General features: G+C 40.7%; 1 protein-coding gene across 2 annotated transcripts; it reads left to right on the top strand.

The window, feature by feature from the left end:
• The first annotated feature begins 468 nt into the window (after positions 1-468).
• LOC121444316 (spindlin-2-like) lies at positions 469-2,037 on the top strand. 2 transcript variants are annotated; one of them, XM_041646135.1, is made up of 2 exons: positions 469-757; positions 1,215-2,037. In XM_041646135.1, the coding sequence occupies exon 2, from the start codon at positions 1,217-1,219 to the stop codon at positions 2,024-2,026; it is 810 nt and encodes a 269-aa protein (XP_041502069.1). In that variant the 5' UTR covers positions 469-757; positions 1,215-1,216; the 3' UTR covers positions 2,027-2,037. The 2 variants fall into 2 exon arrangements, with proteins under 2 accessions (XP_041502069.1, XP_041502070.1); XM_041646136.1 differs by lacking the exon at positions 469-757 and adding an exon at positions 941-1,063.
• Positions 2,038-17,588: the final 15,551 nt, after the last annotated feature.

The raw sequence follows: 17,588 nt of genomic DNA, 5'->3' as shown, positions 1-17,588 counted from the left end.
TTGGGGGAGAAATGGGACATATTTTGGACTTTACTATATAACAAATAATTTAAAGAATTTCACAAAAGTATCTGAAGCAAAAAAGTAGAAAGGTGGAACTAAAGAGTACGAGAAAGTCAAAAGAGTTAAAAGGACTTTAAAGGAACCACAGTAATGAACATTGGACAGAAAAGAAATGCAAGAGGAGATTCAGACCAGAGAGAGAGAGAGAGAGAGAGAGAGAGAGAGAGAGAGAGAGAGAGAGAGAGAGAGAGAGCAAAAAAAGAAAAAAATATCCCACCATCCCAAAACCACCACCAAAAAGCCCTGCAAAAGAAAGCTTAAAAAGGATCAGAGATAAATATACAGAATGAGAGAGGAGCAGCAGCTGCTGGAATTCCAAGGTGACAGGGCAGCTGCCTCCAAGAGAGGAAAGCTGAAGAAGCCAAGAGCCCACCAGCCTCAGGACACCACGGGTGTTCCAGTAGCCTGTCCCTCCACTCTTCCGGGCAGCCCCGGCGGGCAGGCAGGCGGATCATCCCCTTAGGCTCTCATTGCCTAGGCTGGCGCCTTCACCGCGGCCTTCAAACGGAGGCAGCATCCAGGTGTCCAATACCGGCACGCAGAGCCCTGGACCCCACAACAGGACGCCGGGCTAGGCAAGCTTCTAGGTGGGCGCGAGGCCTGAGCGGAGGGGGAGGACATCCGCAGCAGGCAGCGGCAACGGGCCTTTAGGAGCCCCGTGCAGATTCGGAAACGAGCGCGGAGAAGCCCGGAGGTAGGTACCAGGGAGCGGCCTGGGTAGGCGGCAAGGGCTGTGAGCCGCAGGCGGGATGCTCAGCACACTGAGGTGAAGGACAAGGTGGAGGAAGGAGAGGAGCTTTGCCTCGCTTCTCCGCTCTGCTTCCAAACCGGTTTGATAGGGCCACGTGGGGCGCGGGGCGCGGGCAGTTGAGCTTAAGAGTCGCCAGTTCCGGCATTTCGGAAGTCCAAATCCTGTTTCATATCCGCTGCCACACTGCCGCTCTTCCCAACAGCAGCAGGGAACCAGGAGAGCTCAGCACAGCAGCAGGCACCCAGCAAGGTGTCCAGCATTGCCCTCAGGCTCCTGGGGTGGGGTGAGGGCCAGTTAGGGACCAGATCCCTGGAGTGGAGGCATCTAACAAGGGGTGGGCGTGAGTAAGTTGGCCCTTTATCCCCTCAGCTAACTGTCTCGTCCCTCTTCTCCAATGCAGCCATGGACCCTGGCACCAGCACCCAGTATTTTTGGACCACTGAGGCCCAAGGGGAACCCGCAGATGCAGCTGCTGGACATGAGTTCTGTGACAACTACACCAACGAAACTGCAGCCTTGAACAAGGAAAAGCCTAAGCAGAAGAGGCAGAGGAGCAGATGTTCGTCTCTGGCCGAAAGGAACATCGTGGGCTGCAGAATTTCTCACGAGTGGAAGGAAGGGGATGGGCCCATCACCCATTGGAGAGGAACGATTCTCGATCAGGTTCCTCTTAATCCCCCTCTCTATCTGGTGAAATACGATGGGATAGACTGCGTCTATGGGTTGGAACTTCACCACGATGAAAGAGTGTTGTCCCTTAAAGTGCTCTCTGATACAGTAAAACCATCCCCAGTCCCTGATCCTAACCTTGCTGATACAATAATTGGCAAGGTGGTGGATCACATATTTGAGGGTGAGCATGGCTCAAAAGATAAATGGAGGGGGATGGTTCTGGACCAAGCTCCTATCCTTAATGCCTGGTTTTACATTACCTATGTGAATGATCCTATCTTATACATGTACCAGCTTCTGGATGATTATAAAGAGGGCAACCTTCGTATCCTGCCAGAGTACAATGAGATTCCTCGACCAGATTTAAACCTGAAATTTAAGGATGGTCTGATAGGCAAGATTGTGGAATATACCCAAGATGACGGTTCCAAAAGGACTGGCAAGGTGATTGGCAAAGTAGAAGCCAAACAGTCGGTGTACTTCATCAAATTTAATGATGATTTTCATATCCATGTCTATGACTTAGTGAAAAATATCTAATTGGCAAAGTTATGCCACAACTATTGAAATAAAGTTGTCATTTCTAGACTTCCAGAGGCTGCTGCTTTTAAGTGTGTTGGGAGCTCACCATGGGCATATGTTTGCCCTGAGGAATATACACATTTCTGTGTGTATGGCATGCTGTCTGTAAGCACTTTGCCTTGTGGAAAACACTGGGTGTGTTTGGTGGGTGGAGCAGGGAAGGAGGAAACAGCTGTCAATTCAGCCTGTGAGACAAGGGAGCTAGTATCATCTAAAAATGGAATGGGACTTAGCAGGTCTGGTCCTGGGGGGAGGAGGAGAAGGAAATGGAGTTGGGCTGTGGAGGAGAGGACTGCCTAGGGAGAAGTGGAGGGGAGCCAGAGTGAGAGAGAGGCTCCCTGGGGGTGGGACAGAGGGAAGCAAGAAACATGGATTGGGAAGGGCAGGAGGGGTAACAGAGTGAAGAATTCAGACACCTTCTGGCTTTCAGAAAACCATAGGAACTCCTGTAGGAGAATACACACAGCAGGGACACAGGAAGGGTAGGAAAGGTCTGCTGTGCAGGGAGGTCCCTGAGGAGAGCCTCTGAGACTTCAGAGGTCAGGAGGATCCACACATAGGACATAGTACACTCTGAGCTTAACTGGGAGGAGCATGCCAAGAAGAATGGCCTGATGCACCCACCTTCTTCTGTCTGGCACTTCATAGTGGCAATGGTCAGCTGTCAAGCAAGGCACATGTGATAGAGGGTTACTGAATGGCCTTTCTAAGGGCTTACTGGGAGAATGGAAATCAATGTCAAGTTTGTAACTACGTATCAGGCTTGTTTGTTTTCAAGAGAGTCTGACACAGCCTGAAGCCTAAGCAGCTAACAAGAGTTCATGGCTAGCTCTGGGCAAAGGGCAAGTGCTTTCTTTGGGAAAATGGATAGTTGGTGAATCCAGAAATAGCAGTTCTGACACTGTCCTGCTGTCTGGAATACTCCTTGCCTTCCTGGAGGGATGGGGCATCTGATGGCTGTGCCTCATGTCTCCATGGTATAGAGAGAACTTGGCTGTCCATGCTCTGTCACAGCTGCCTGGCTCCATTCAGTGCCCAGGCAAAAGGAAACTGCCCTTCCTTAGGCATCCCATTCTGGTTAGACTCCCTGAAAAGCCTGTAGCAACTGACACCTTCTAGGTATGTCCTTCCCAAACCAGATTCCCCTTCCTTTTTAAACTCATAGCTACCCCTGATGGAGATGTGTGCACCTCTCTTTTGCAAGAGGGTGGTATAACCTAGGCATGGGGGTAGGGCTGGGAATTGTGGCTTCGCCTAAGTAATTCCTTTTGCTGGAACTGCCCTTTGAACGGGCTGTGCTCTGTGGAAAGAAGAATTGAGAATGCCTGGAAAGTGTCTCACAACTGTAGAGTTCAGGACATGGGTCTCTATCCTCCTCTTCTGCTCTCTGTTGTCATTCCCCAACCTTCCAAAGTCCCTCTGAGAACACTGTATGTGCTCTGCCTCCTCCTTCCACTGTTGCCTCCCAAGAGAACTGTGTTTCTGGTTCATGCTGTGGGGGTCTTCCTAAAGACACACTTGGAGCAAGCAAGGATCTGCCAGACACTGAAAGAAAGCGCTAAACCTCATCGATGCTCACCACCAAGCAAGCGTTGACTCTAGATTGATTGCCTCAAGAATGTCACACGACAAGCACACCTCACAAGGGCAGCCTTAGTTGTCTTTCCTACATCATGTGGTTTTGTTCAGACAACACGAGTAGGTCCTTGGGGAGCACTTCTGCTGTCAGCTTCCATGTTTTGTTGGTTGGTTGTGGTTCTGCTGTGTTCTGCATCCAGTTAGACTTGTGGTAAATTCATATCACATAAACATCCTGGGATAGGACCCATCTCCCAACAGGGATACAAGAAAGGAAGGATTGACCTCATTTTAGTTTTAGTTGGCCATGCCTTGGTAAAATCCAAGTCCATGCTTTGGAAAGAGGTTCATTTGCAGCTTTATGGCTAGAGCATGGATACTTGTCTGATTTCATATGCTCAATCCCATAGATTCTTCATTCATTTGTTTTTATCTTCATCCCGTAAACACTTTGGGTGGGCAGGCACTGTTCGGGACATAGAGGTGAGGTCAGTGGATACAGCAGATGAATGGATTTTATCCTCATGGAAATTCCTTTGTAATGTGTCATATCTGTAGTTAGCCATGTAGTTCATAAATCTATGAGAAATACTTTCATATTGATAAGTGATAAGAAAGGACATTCCTAAGCCTGTTTTTGGAAAATGAAGTTTGAAGATAACGCTCCATACAGAGAAACAGAGTGGCCAGGAAAGGTTTCCCAGATCCTCTAGGTTTAAAATGAAAAAATAAAGGTTGTGAGAGTGTGGCCCTTTGGCAGCAGTAAAGGAGAATGTGTATTCCAGGTAGAGTGATGACAGATGCCTAATCTCAAAGAAGACCCGGCACATTTGAGGAGAAGCAGCTGGGATGGCAGAGAGAGTTGGGCATGTAAGGCAGAAGTACGTTATGATTTGTGTTACTTTTTAACAGGAACAGTCTGGTACCTCCAGATAACCTTCTTTATGCTCCTGAAATCAGGAGCACAAAAAAGCAAATATTCCAATGTGAATGTGTCCATAGATGAGAATACATTTTGCACCCAGGAATCGTGCCATAGTATACCTCAGATATCCTTGGAGATAATAATTACTCAACGACTATTCTTTTTAACAGTGTCTAGGAATCTTGGCCCACTCAATGAGGTCTTTGTATCAAATACAATCCTGTGTGTACTAGAGATGAGTCATTTATTTATATTTAGATGCTCACTTACCCAGATGAGTATTCCAGGCTGACAGTGTCCCCAAAGAGGGATGAAAGGCTGAGCCAAAGTAATGTAATTCTCTGGAGCAATATGCCCTTTGTGAATACACTGCTAAGCCTACTGTCTAAATCCCATGAGAAAAGTAAAGTTCCTATCTTTCTATGCCTAGTGTATGAATGTCATTATCCTGCATAAGCTCATAGGGAATGACACTATTAGTAGGTGTGGCTTTGTTGGAGTAGGTGTGACCTTGTTGGAGGAAGTATGCCATTGTTTGGGTGGGCTTTGAGGTCTGCTATATGGCCAAGCCACACCCAGTTTCTCAGTCTACTTCCTATTGCTTTGTGATCAAGATGGAGCGAGCACCATGTCTGCCTGCACACTCCTATGCTCCCTACCATGATGATAATGGACTGAATCTCTGAGCTGTAAGCTACCACATTGTTCAAATATTTTTCTTTTTAAGAGTTGCTGTGGTCATGGTGTCTCTTCACATTAATAAGAACCTTTGCTGAGGCCCCAAGTTATTATTAATATCACCAATAAATTTTCTGCTGTGTTAACCAAGTTCATTGGAGAGTAAAAATATTAACATTCAGCCAGGCATGTTGGCACACAACTTCAAGTCCAACAATTTTGAGGCAGAGGCAGGTGCATCTCTGTGAATTTGAGGCCAGCCTGGTTTACAAAGCAAGATTCAGGACAGCCATGGTTGTATCACAGTAACCCTGTCTCAAAAACCAAAACCAAAACCAAAAAATGTAAACATTATTAATAGGAAGCATTTAGCTATGGCTGCTGAATGAAAACCTTTCTAAAGCTAAAATATATGTTGTCAGCAATTAAGACTTTAACTCCTGCTCTAAAATAATAAGTAATATGGAAAATATGTGTAGTTCAGTCTGGTAAGACATCAGTCATCACTTATTGTTCCATACAGAGTCCAAAGTAATCACCAGGTCCTTCTAAGGTCCCAGACCAAATTGCCCTGCATGGTCTCTGACTCCATCCTTTTCTTCATCTCAAACACAGCAAATGTCAGGAGCAAAACACTTATTTCTTGTAGGTGGTGGTGTTTGGTTATATAAAGAACAAGTAGGACATTTCCTTATAATTTCCTTATAATTTGGTTTGTTCCATGTAAGAGAAAAGTCTTTTTTTTTTAAAAAAAAAAACTTTTCTCATTTACATGATGTTTCTATGGAATTCTGAGGTCTTCATCACATTTCCAATCAATAATTGATCTATTTCTACATTACCTTGTGCTAGAGAACCTGGCAGACCCATATGGGATTGGATGTATGTTATGTTATACAGGATGATGATCATATCTTGTTCCTGAATATTAATGAAGTCAATTCTGTATCACCTGTTATAAATTCAGTGGTTTTAATAGGCAAAACAACTCTTTCTGTAGATTGTGAATCTGTAACTATGTTGAAAGTTTCTTTACAATCCCTTAGTACCATGAGCATAGTATATAATTCTGAATTTTGGACAGAATGATAAGGACTTTGCTCTAGTACTTAAATTCTAGGATTTGTGACCTGCTTTTCCTGATTTATTTGCATCAGTATAGAATGTAGGGGCTCCAGTTATTGGTGTGCCCTGTACAATGCAAGGAAGGATCCAATTAGTTCCCTTTATAAGTTAATTTTCTTGGTTTTGGGTATAGCTTTTGTAAATATCTCTTAAAAATTACTGCAAGTTCTTTGCCAGGATTCCCTTTCTTCCCATAATCTGTCAATTTCATTATTATTAAAAGGTACTATAATTTTACTGGGTCTATTCCTGCGAATTAAAAAAATCTCAATTTTCCTTTTAGAATTAACTCAGAGACCCTTTCCACATAAATTTTAAATTTTTACTTGGTTTATGTGATAAAAAGATCCATTATAAGATAATATCTTTCCTCTGCATTAAAATTTCTGTAGGGGAATATGTAGAGGATAATATGACCATAATGCAGTTAAGATTTGGATCCGCACAATCCATATGTGCCTTATGTAATATCTCTAAAATCAAAGCTAATTCTCTCTTAGTTTCATCTGATAATTTCCTGGGATTATTTAAGTCCTTATCACAATCTAAGGTTTTGTTTAAATTAATCAGTTCATCAGGTTTTATCCCAATAGTGCACTGCAGATGAGAAATATCTCCTAGCAATCTTTGAAAGTCATTAAGAGTCTGCAATTGATCTCTGCTAATTTGCACCTTTTGGCATCTAATTTTTTGTAAACCTATTTTATAACCCAAATAATTACTAGAGTCTCCTCTTTGTAGTTTTTCAGGAGCAATTTGTAATTCCCAACAAGGCAAAATTTTCGTTAATTCTTCAAACATTTTTCTCAAGTATCTACATTTGAATCAAATAGTAAAATGTTGTCCATGTAATGTAATGGTAAATTTTAGATTGAGGAAATTGCTTATGTATCATTTTCAATGGCTGACATACAAAATATTGGCACAAGGTGGGGCTATCTAACATACCCTTTGAGAAAACCTTCAATTGATATCTCTTAGCAGGTTGAGAATTATTATAAGTAAACACTGTGAAGGCAAATTTTTCTCTCTTTTTCTTATAAAAGTATAATAAAAAACAATCTTTTAAATCAATAACTATAAGAGGTTATAGTTATTCTTTAGGTAACAGAGAAGGCAAAGGAATTCTAGACAGTAGAGAGCCCCTTGGCTGAATCACCTTATTAACATCTCTTAGATCTATTCCCATCCTTCATTTCTCATATTTCTTATTAACATCAAATACAGGAGAATTCCAAGGGATGGTTGATTCTTCAATATGATGAGCATGTATTTGCTCCAGTACGAGTTTGTTCTAAAGCCTGAGGTGTCTCTATTGTTAAGGGCCATTATGCAACTGATACAACTTTGTCCATCAACCATTTTAAAGGTAGGGCTGTTGGTGCCTTTGAAATATCAACCACTGGTATTTCCTATTTTTGTATAACTTGAATAATAAGTGACTGTTCATTATAATGTCTTGTAATACTTTTCCCAGAACATACATTAATTTGTAGTTTGTCTCTAAGATTGGGAAAATGTTAATCTGAATATTCCATTGCTGTAATAAATTATATCCCCACAACTTCATTGCTATGTTAGCCACATATGGTTTTAAGATTCCTGTCTATCCTTCTGGTCCTATACAATCGACCTATGTCATGCTCTGCTTCACTTGAGATAAAGTTCTGATCCCTAAAAACTGAACATTTACATCCTGAGGAGACCAATTTGGATCTCTAGATTCTGATGAAATTTTTGTTACATTTGCACCTTTGTCTACCAGTCCTTCAATGACAATGTTAGTTATTCATATTTTTAATTTTGGTCTTTTTTCATTTGTAGAAGTTTGCGAAAATACTTGCTTTATAATTGCTCCTGAATTTTTTTGTTCTCTCTTCTATAAATGTTCTATTACCAGAGAAGGATGGTTTCTTACAATAGGCATTAGGTTCTTTAATTGCTCTGGGAAGGAGTTTCCTCTACAATGGCAGGAAACAACTCAGCCAGATTTCGACCGCGAGAGGCCCCTCAAGGAATTTCCCAAAGCAAAGGATTACCTTCAATATCCCTTATAGACTTATATTCATTAGTCCAATGGCTGCCTTTGCCATGCCTTCTAGTTAATCCAGATGGAAGGGCTTTCTGAATGAAGTATGATTAGAAAAAAACATTGTTTCTAGGAATGCCCTGTTTACAATCCCTGTTAAGGTGACCTTGTTTCCCACAACTGAAATCCTTGACATTTTGATTTTTATTCAAACCTCTAGAAATCACCTCTGCTATCCAAGTATCATCACAGTCATGAGATTCATTATTAATTGTATCTCAGATCCATTCTTCCAAAGGTGTTAACCCATTTTATGAGGTTTTTTTCTAAAGTTTGTATCTTAGACTCATATTAACCAACTTTTTAGTGATAAAACAAAACTGGTATTGCTGATAATGTTTACAATTGACATGACATAAATCCCATCTAAATTAGTTATCATCATTCAATTGTTCCATTTTCAAACTGTCTAGCATATTATCTTACAGAGACCCAAATCCTTCTGTTGTAATGGTTTTTCCAATTTTTTTTCATGTGGGAGAAAACTCTTTTTTTTAACTAATTCTTCACTTTAAGAATCTCCCATTGTCTTAACAAATCTACCTTTGATGTTCATGAAGATGTGAGGCTTATTGCTGCTGCATAGAGCAATAAAAACCTTACTGAATTTCAAGGCAGCTACCTAGTTTGGCAGCAGCCCTCCAGGAGATAAGAAAGCAAAACCTAACTGGTAGGGTAGTGGCTTTAGCTGCATGTAGCTCTCACCTATGCCAGTGGCTGTACAGCCACAGGCCAATGGTTTTCTTGTGAATTTGTACACCAAACACTGGTCACCAAATGTAACACAATTAATGAAAACCCAGAGAGAGATTTTGCAGTTCAAGCGGAAGATTAAAAAAGCAAAGCAGCCAACCACTAGAGAAACTTTTTACCTTTATTTAATCTTCAGGCGATAGCCTGTCTCCACAAATTCTCAGACTCCACACTCCAGTGAGTTCCTGTCTTGTCCTCTTTATATTCTTCTTTCCACCCAGCCTGTTGGAGAAGGGAAGCTTTTTGGTTTCTGGCTGCCTGGCTAGCTTAGACCCAAAATAATGACACAGAAACTATATTAATTAAATCACTGCTTGACCCATTAGCTCTAGTTTCTTATTGGCTACTCTTACATATTAATTTAACCCATTTCTATTAATCTTTGTGTCTCCACATGGCTATGGCTTACTGGCTAAACTTCTATCATCTGTCTCCAGCAGGGCTACATGGTATCTCTCTCTCTCTCTCTCTCTCTCTCTCTCTCTCTCTCTCTCTCTCTCTCTGCCTTCCCTCTCCCAGCATTCAGTCCAGTTTTCCTTGCCTACCTAAGTTCTGCCCTATCCACAGGCCAAGGCAGTTTTTCTATTCATTAACCAATAAAAAGAACACATAGACAGAAGGACCTCCCACACTACCAGCCATATTTCTCTTGTCTTCACTTCCATAGTGCTCCTCTACCTCCATAGTATACTGGTATTAAAGATGTGAGCCACCACCATTTGGATCTGTTTCTGAATTGATCTTGTTTCCAGGTGCCCTTGAACTCATGGAGATTTATCTGCCTCTGTCTCCTGAGTCCTGAGATTATAGAATTACATGGCTGACTAGTGTAGCTGCTTTGCCCTCTGATCTTCAGGCAAGCTTATCTCCTGAGGAAGGAGTGAGGAAGAGAGCAAGGGAGTGCTGGAATCTGCAGAGGCCAGGAAAGCAGTGGACATGTAAGTGCAGGCTTTTACAGAAGACGGAGCATAGTATGTAGGGTCTAGAAAATACTGAGGGAAGACTAACTTTATATATGGATTAGTTTATATTGAAGTATTTTATGACCACTTTGTAAGCAATTGTTTTAACTAAATTCTAATACAATTAATTTTATTTGTGATGAGAAACATATATAGCCATGTATCTAAGTTTTGCAAATGTTGCTGCTATAAAGCATGTAAGATCAATGTATGCAAAATAACCAGCAAGTACTGTTGCTCAGTTTAGTGCCTTCTCAGGTAGGTAGATTTACCTCTGTGACTTCAAGGTGTGGCAGGACATACCTTTAATCCCAATGCCTGGGAGGCAGAGACTGATGGATCTCTGTGAGTTCAAGGACAGCCTGGTCTACAGAGTTATTCCAGGACAAAGATATACAGAGAGTCTGGCTCAAAAAATAAAAGTAAAAATAAATGAAATAGAGGTTAAAATAAAGCTGCATAAAGATGGAAAATACACAGAGAATCTTGATACTGTATGCTATTATGCTCTCTTTGAATTGTTTGTATGCTGAGGAAGGAGCAACAGCTGCTAAAAGATATTTGTTTATAAATGCTGCTGAACTAATCCAAGATAGATATTTTGAAAATACCTTGACTCCAGAATTTGGATCTAAGTTTATGATGCTTTGGAAAAGTCCTTCTTTTGTTTTCACAGAGGATGAGATTGCTTCTATCCCAATATGGTATGAGAGACCATGCCCTCCTAAAAGGTTGCTGTGAACACCCTCAAAAAATTACTTTGCTCAACTGCCAACTGAGATGAACCTAGAGACAGGTTATATCATGAAAGACCTAAATAACAGCGGCCTTATTCAGCACGAAGCAGTTTGGAGAGAAAAAACTGCGCCCATATTTCCAAATATTGTTTATAAATTTTCTTTTACATTTAAAGGGGGATATGATATAGATATGAGTAATATGCATTGATATAAATTTTGCCTTATTGATAGAAATTTAAGGTTAATTTTATTATATGTACATGTATTTCCTCCCTTGATTAAGGTTTTGTGATTGTGTAGTTCATTTAAAAATGTGATGTATAATTAGTAAATATAGGTAGTTAATGGATAATCATCAATAATAGTCAAGCTTGTAGTCATGCTATTTAGATTTTCTAGAAATGTAGTGATGTATTTCAGTTAAATAGGCATTCTTCATATCTTTCAAAGACTACAGAATATGGCATTTAAATGTTTTAATAACTTAGGGCTTTTCATGACAATGAGACACGTCTGCTGCTGGCAGCACCAATCTACTTCGAGAGGAAGATGGACATCGAAGAGGCTCCTTATGGAGTTTGTTGGCCATTTGGGCAAGAAACTGCTCTTGCCTGGACTGATGCATGAACTGTACACAAAGAACCCACAGAGAGAGGATCGCTGAACTTGCCTAAAGGCGAGATGTTCTTTCAGGGTTCCTGATTCATGAAAGAGTCTGTGAGACATTCTGTAGGTCACAGCAGATAGTAACTGAACTGCCTTTGAAATTTCCTGCTTCATGGATTCTTCAATGGTACAAAAGAACTTTGGGTGACTGTCCAGGCAGCAAGATGTCTCTGTCATTTCTAGAGTTTTAGAATTTGCTTATTTCTTGTTTGCTTAGGTAATATTATATCCTTCTGGAGTATTTGATGGAGTAGAAGAATGGAGAGTTATAGTTTTCCTTAGTTATGATAAAAAATTAAAATAGATATAAATATTGTAACTGTAATTCTTGCTTGATAACTGTTTTGTTATATGTAATTTTACTATGTTAAAGTGAAAGTCTTTCTTTTTTGTTTAAACAGAAAAAAGGGAAATGATGGAGGAGGGTCATCTGTCTATGTGTTACTATCATTGGTTAATAAAAAGACTGCCTTGGCCCTTTGATAGGGACAGAAAATTAGGTAGGTAGGGAAGACAGAACAGAATGCTGGGAGGAAGAAGGCAGTGAGGCAGATGCGATGAGGCTCCAGCCCAAGATGGATGTAGGTTAGCATCTTCCCGGTAATCCACCACCTCATGGTGCTACACACATTATTAGAAATGGGCTAATCATGATGTGGGAGTTAGCCAGTAAGAGGCTAAAACTAATGAGCCAAGCAGTGTTTAAATGAATACAATTTGTGTGTTGTTATTTTGGGTGTAAAGCTAGCCATGTGGAAGCCAGGTAGGACGAAAAGCAGGCCTGCTCACCCTATCACTACATCAGCAGTCAGGTGGGATTGAGGGAAAGACAATAACTGGGGTGCAGTCAACCAAAATCATGCCAAGTGGTGGACACACTAGGTCAGAAAATGTCCAGTGTCCTTTCCTTCCTTCCCTTGGTCATATGCCAGACTGAATTTCATTCATTAACTACAATGAGGAGTGAAAAATGAACAGAAAAACAAAACAAAAAACCCAGAAAGCCAAAACAAACAAACAAAAACATAACAAGTACCTGAATGAGAAAGAGAGACAATTCTTAGAGGCTGTTGGGGTCTCAAGAGCTAACGAAAACATTTGAGACAAGGTTTCTCTGTGTAGCAGACCTGGTTGTCCTGGAACTCACTATGTAGACCAAGCTGACCCTGAACACACAGAGATCTACCTGCCTCTGCCTTCTGAGTGCTGGGACTAATGGCTTACTTCATCTTTTTTTTTTAATAAGAAACATATGTGCTTTAATGCAGGCGAGATGGTGTAATGGTTAATGGTATTTCTAGAGGATCCAGATATGATTTGATTCAAAGCCATCCATAACCTAATTTTCAGGGGACCCAACACCTTCTTCTGACTCCATGGGTACCAGGCATGTAAATATTTCATATACATTCTTGCAGGTAATACTTTCATGCACATAAAAAAATCTAAAAATGTCTTCTAGCTTTTTTCTTTTAAAGGATCAACTGATATAAATTATGGATCTTTGATACTAATTGGGTCTTGCCAATGTTTTACTTCTTTATTTATCACTGTGGTTCTCTACTTTCCTAATGCTGCAACTCTTTATTATAATTCTTTACATTGTGGTGACCCCAACCATTTTCACTGCTACTTCATAATTGCAATTTTGATACAATAATAAATCATAATGTAAATCTGTGTTTTTTACTATCTTTTATTCATTCTTTGTGGCTTTCATATGATTCATCTCAATCCTATTCATTTACCTGTTGTTGTGATAAAAATAAAGCAGCGCAGGTCCCTGAGTGGATGCAGTGTGCAGCAGGCACGAGGTGATAAAAATAAAGCAGCGCAGGTCCCTGAGTGGATGCAGTGTGCAGCAGGCACGAGAGCACCATGGGCCAAGAAGTCAGCTGGTCCCAGGTGGGGAGCAAAGTGGCAGGTGAGACACAGAGACCTATTAGGCACACCATGCACAGAAAGTGGATATTTATTTAGTGGGTTATGCAGGGGGAAAAAGAAAGGGGGAAGGGGGAGAAGGAAGAGAGAAGAGAGAGAGAAAGAAAGAGAAACAGAGACGAGTGAGTGGAGAAGTAGGGAGAAGGGAGCAAGGCAGAAGCTGCCTCTTTGGGAGAGAGCTGGAAAGGAAAGAACTCAGGCTGGAAGCAGAAGGAAGATCTGCTTGTCTCAGCAAACCTGGGATGGAGCAGGTGGGGCTTGTCTGTTAAAGGGACAGGACAAACCATTACATTTGCATCTCTTTTTTATAATAAAAAGGCGAGAGGTTAGGCACCACAGGTTAAAGAAATTGGGGTAGCAAATTCTCAAGACTCCTTCTTGCTTATTTGTGGGAGTCATCTTGTGTGTGGGAGAACCCGAGAAGGCTGGGTGTTGGTCACATCCTGAAGTTGTTGGTCTCTTTGCTCCTGTCTGGTGTTTGTGGTATGGAAGTGGTGTTTGTGATATGGAAATGTCTGGTGTCTTTCATACCTGTTAAAGGCATTGGCAGAACAGAGGACAAAGTTAACTTTAGGAAAAAAATTTTAGGACCAGGGAATTAAGGGGGGGTGTATCTGACCTGTTTCAGGTGGATCCTACAATTTGTCTCTCTGGTACTCAAAGGAATTTTTTGTGATTGTGAAAACATAAGTTTTATTTATTTATTTTTTTTAATTTTCCATCCAAAAATTTCCACTTCCTTTTTTCCTCCCATTTCCCTCTGACTCTCCCACTCCCCAGCTTCCCTTGCTCTCCAGTCTTAAGAGAGGGCAGGGTACCCTGCCCTGTGGAAAGTCCAAGGACCTCGACCCTACATCCAGGCCTAGAAAGGTGTGCATCCAAACAGACTAGGGTCCCAATAAGCCAGTACATGTGGTAGAAATAAGTCCCAATGCCATTATCAGTGGCTTCTCACTCAGCCCTCATTGTTAGCCACATTCAGAGAGTCCACATTCACATGCTTGCTCAATCCCAGTCCAGCGGGATTTGGTGAACTCCCATTAGATCAGGTACACTGTCTCAGTGGGTGGACCAATCCCTCATGGTCCCGACTTCCTTGCTCATCTTCTCCCTCCTGCTCTTCAACTGGACCTTGGGAGCTTATTCCAGTGCTCTGATGTGGGTCTCTGTCTCTACCTCCATCTATCACCAGATGAAGGTTCTATGGTGATATTCCAGATTATCATCAGTGTGACTATGGGACAAGGCTAGTTCAGGGACCTTCTCCTCTGCTGTCCAAGGACCTAGCTGGGGACATCCCTATGGACACCTGTGATACACTCTAGAGCCAAGTCTCTTGCCAATCCTAAAATGGCTCCCTTGATTAAGATATCTTCTTCACTCCTCCTATATCAGCCCTTCCTCCATCTCAACCCTCCCACTCCTCAAAGATCTCCCCACTCATTCAATTCTTCCTTCTCTCTCCCCCTTCCCATTCCCCCACCCCAATCCAACACCACTCCCATGCTCCCAACTTTTGTCTGGCAATATTGTCTGCTTCCAATTACCAGGAGGATCTATGTATGTTTTTCTTTGGGTTCACCTTACTATTTGGCTTTTATAGGATCATGAACTATAGGCTCAATGTCCTTTGTTTATGGCTAGAGTCCACTAATGAGTGAGTACATACCATATTCATCTTTTTGGGTTATCTCAGTCAGGATAATGTTTACTATTTCCATCCATTTGCATGCAAAATTCAAGATGTCATTGTTTTTTACTGCTGAGTAGTACTCTAATGTGTATATGTTCCACACTTTCTTTATCCATTCTTCCATTGAGGGCCATCTAGGTTGTTTCCAGGTTCTGGTTATTAGAAATAGTGCTGCTATGAACACAGTTGAACAAATGCTTTTGTAGTATGATTGGGCATCTCTTGGGTAATTCCCAAGTGTGGTATTGCTTGATCTTGAGGTAGGTTGACTCCCAATTTCCTGAGAAACTGCCACACTGATTTTCAAAGTGGTTGCACAAGTTTGCATTCCCACCAGCAATGGATGAGTGTTCCCTATGCTCCACATCATCTCCAGCATAGGTTATCATTGGTGTTTTTGATTTTATCCATTCTGACAGGTTTAAGATGGTATCTCAAAGTTGTTTTGATTTGCATTTCCCTGATCACTAAGGAGCTTGAAGATGACCTTAAGTGTCTTTTGGTCATTTGAACTTCTTTTGTTGAGAATTCTCTTTTCAGTTCAGTACCCCATTTTTTAATTGGATTATTTAGAATTTTGATGTCTAGTTTCTTGAATTCTTTATATATTTTGGAGATCAGACCTTTGTCTGATGCGGGATTGGTGAAGATGTTCTCCCATTCAGTAGGTTGCCTTTTTATCTTAATGACAGTGTCCTTTGCTTTACAGAAATTTGTTAGTTTCACGAGGTCCCATTTATGCATTGTTGCTCTTATTGTTTGTGCTACTGGGGTTATATGTAAGAAGTGGTCTCCTGTGCCCATGTGTTGCAGTCTACTTCCCACTTTCTCTTCTATCAGGTTCATTGTGGTCGGATTTATATTAAGGTCTTTAATCCATTTGGACTTGAATTTTGTGCATGGTGATAGATATGGATCTATTTTCATTCTTCTATAGGTTGACATCCAGTTATGTCAACACCATTTGTTGAAGATGCTTTCTTTCTTCCATTGCATAATTTTAGTTCCTTTGTAGAAAATCAGGTGTTCATAGGTTTGTGAATTAATATCTTTGTCTTTGATTCAATTCCATTGGTCAGCATCTCTGTTTTTATGCCAATGCCAAGCTGTTTTCATTACTATAGTTCTGTAATAGAGTTTGAAGTCAGGGATGGTAATGCCTCTGGAAGTACTTTTATTGTATATGATTGGTTTTGGCTATCCTGGGTTTTTTGTTTTTCCATATAAAGTTGATTATTGTTTTCTCAAGGTCAGTGAAGAATTTTCTTGGGATTTTGATGGGGATTGCATTGAACCTATAGATTGCCTTTGGTAGGATTGCCATTTTTACTATGTTGATCCTACCCATCCAAAAGTGTGGGAGATTCTTTCATTTTCTTGTGTACTCTTCAATTTCTTTCTTCAAAGCCTTAAAGTTCTTGTCAAATAAATCTTTCACTTCCTTGCGTAGTGTTACCCAAGATTCTTTATCCTATTTGTTGCTATCATGAAAGGTGACATTTTTCTGATTTTCCTCTCTGCTTCTTTATCCTTTGTTTATAGGAGGGCTACTGATTTTTTTGAGTTGATCTTGTATCCTGCCACATCACTGAAAGTATTTATCAGCTGTAGAAGTTCTTTTGTAGAGTTTTGGGGGTCACTTATGTCCACTATAATATCATCTGCAAATAACAAAAGTTTGACTTCTTTCTTTCCAATTCGCATCCCCTTGATGTCCTTATGTTGTCTTAAATGTTATTGCTAGAACTTCAAGCACTATGTTGAAGAGATATGGAGAGAGTGGACAGCCTTGTCTTGTTCCTGATTTTAGTGGAATGGCTTTGAATGTCTCTCAATTTAATTTGTTATTAGCTGTTGGCTTGCTGTATATTGATTGCTTTTATTATATTTAGATATGATCCTTGTATCCCTAATCTCTCCAAGACCTTTATCATAAAGGGGTGTTGAATTTTGTCAAATGCTTTTTCAGCATCTAATGAAATGATCATATGGTTTTTTTCTTTCAGTTTATTTATATGCTGGATTACATTGATAGATTTTCATATGTTGAACTAGCCCTGTTTCTCTGGGATGAGTCCTACTTGTTCATAATGGATATTTTTTAATGTGTTCTTGGATTCTGTTTGTCAGTATTTTATTGAGAACTTTACATAGATGTTCATGAGTGAGACTGGTCTTTAATTCTCTATCTTGTTTGAGTCTTTGTTTGGTTTTTGTATCAGGGTAACTGTAGCTTCATAAAAAGTGTTTGGCAATGATTCTTCTGTTTCTATCATGTGAAACACATTAAGGCGTGTAAGTATCAGCTCTTCTTGGATGTTCTGATAGAATTCTGCATTCAAAACACCAGGTCCTGGGCTTTTTTTGGTT

Source organism: Microtus oregoni, unplaced genomic scaffold, assembly GCF_018167655.1.
Source record: "Microtus oregoni isolate MIOR12 unplaced genomic scaffold, Mior012 000121F_000, whole genome shotgun sequence".
NCBI lineage: Eukaryota > Metazoa > Chordata > Mammalia > Rodentia > Cricetidae > Microtus > Microtus oregoni.
This window is presented reverse-complemented; position numbering and strand designations above follow the sequence as displayed.

Bases quoted from the DNA above. Each gene is read 5' to 3' on its own strand.
- LOC121444316 (XM_041646135.1), top strand. From the start codon at position 1,217: ATGGACCCTGGCACCAGCACCCAGTATTTTTGGACCACTGAGGCCCAA.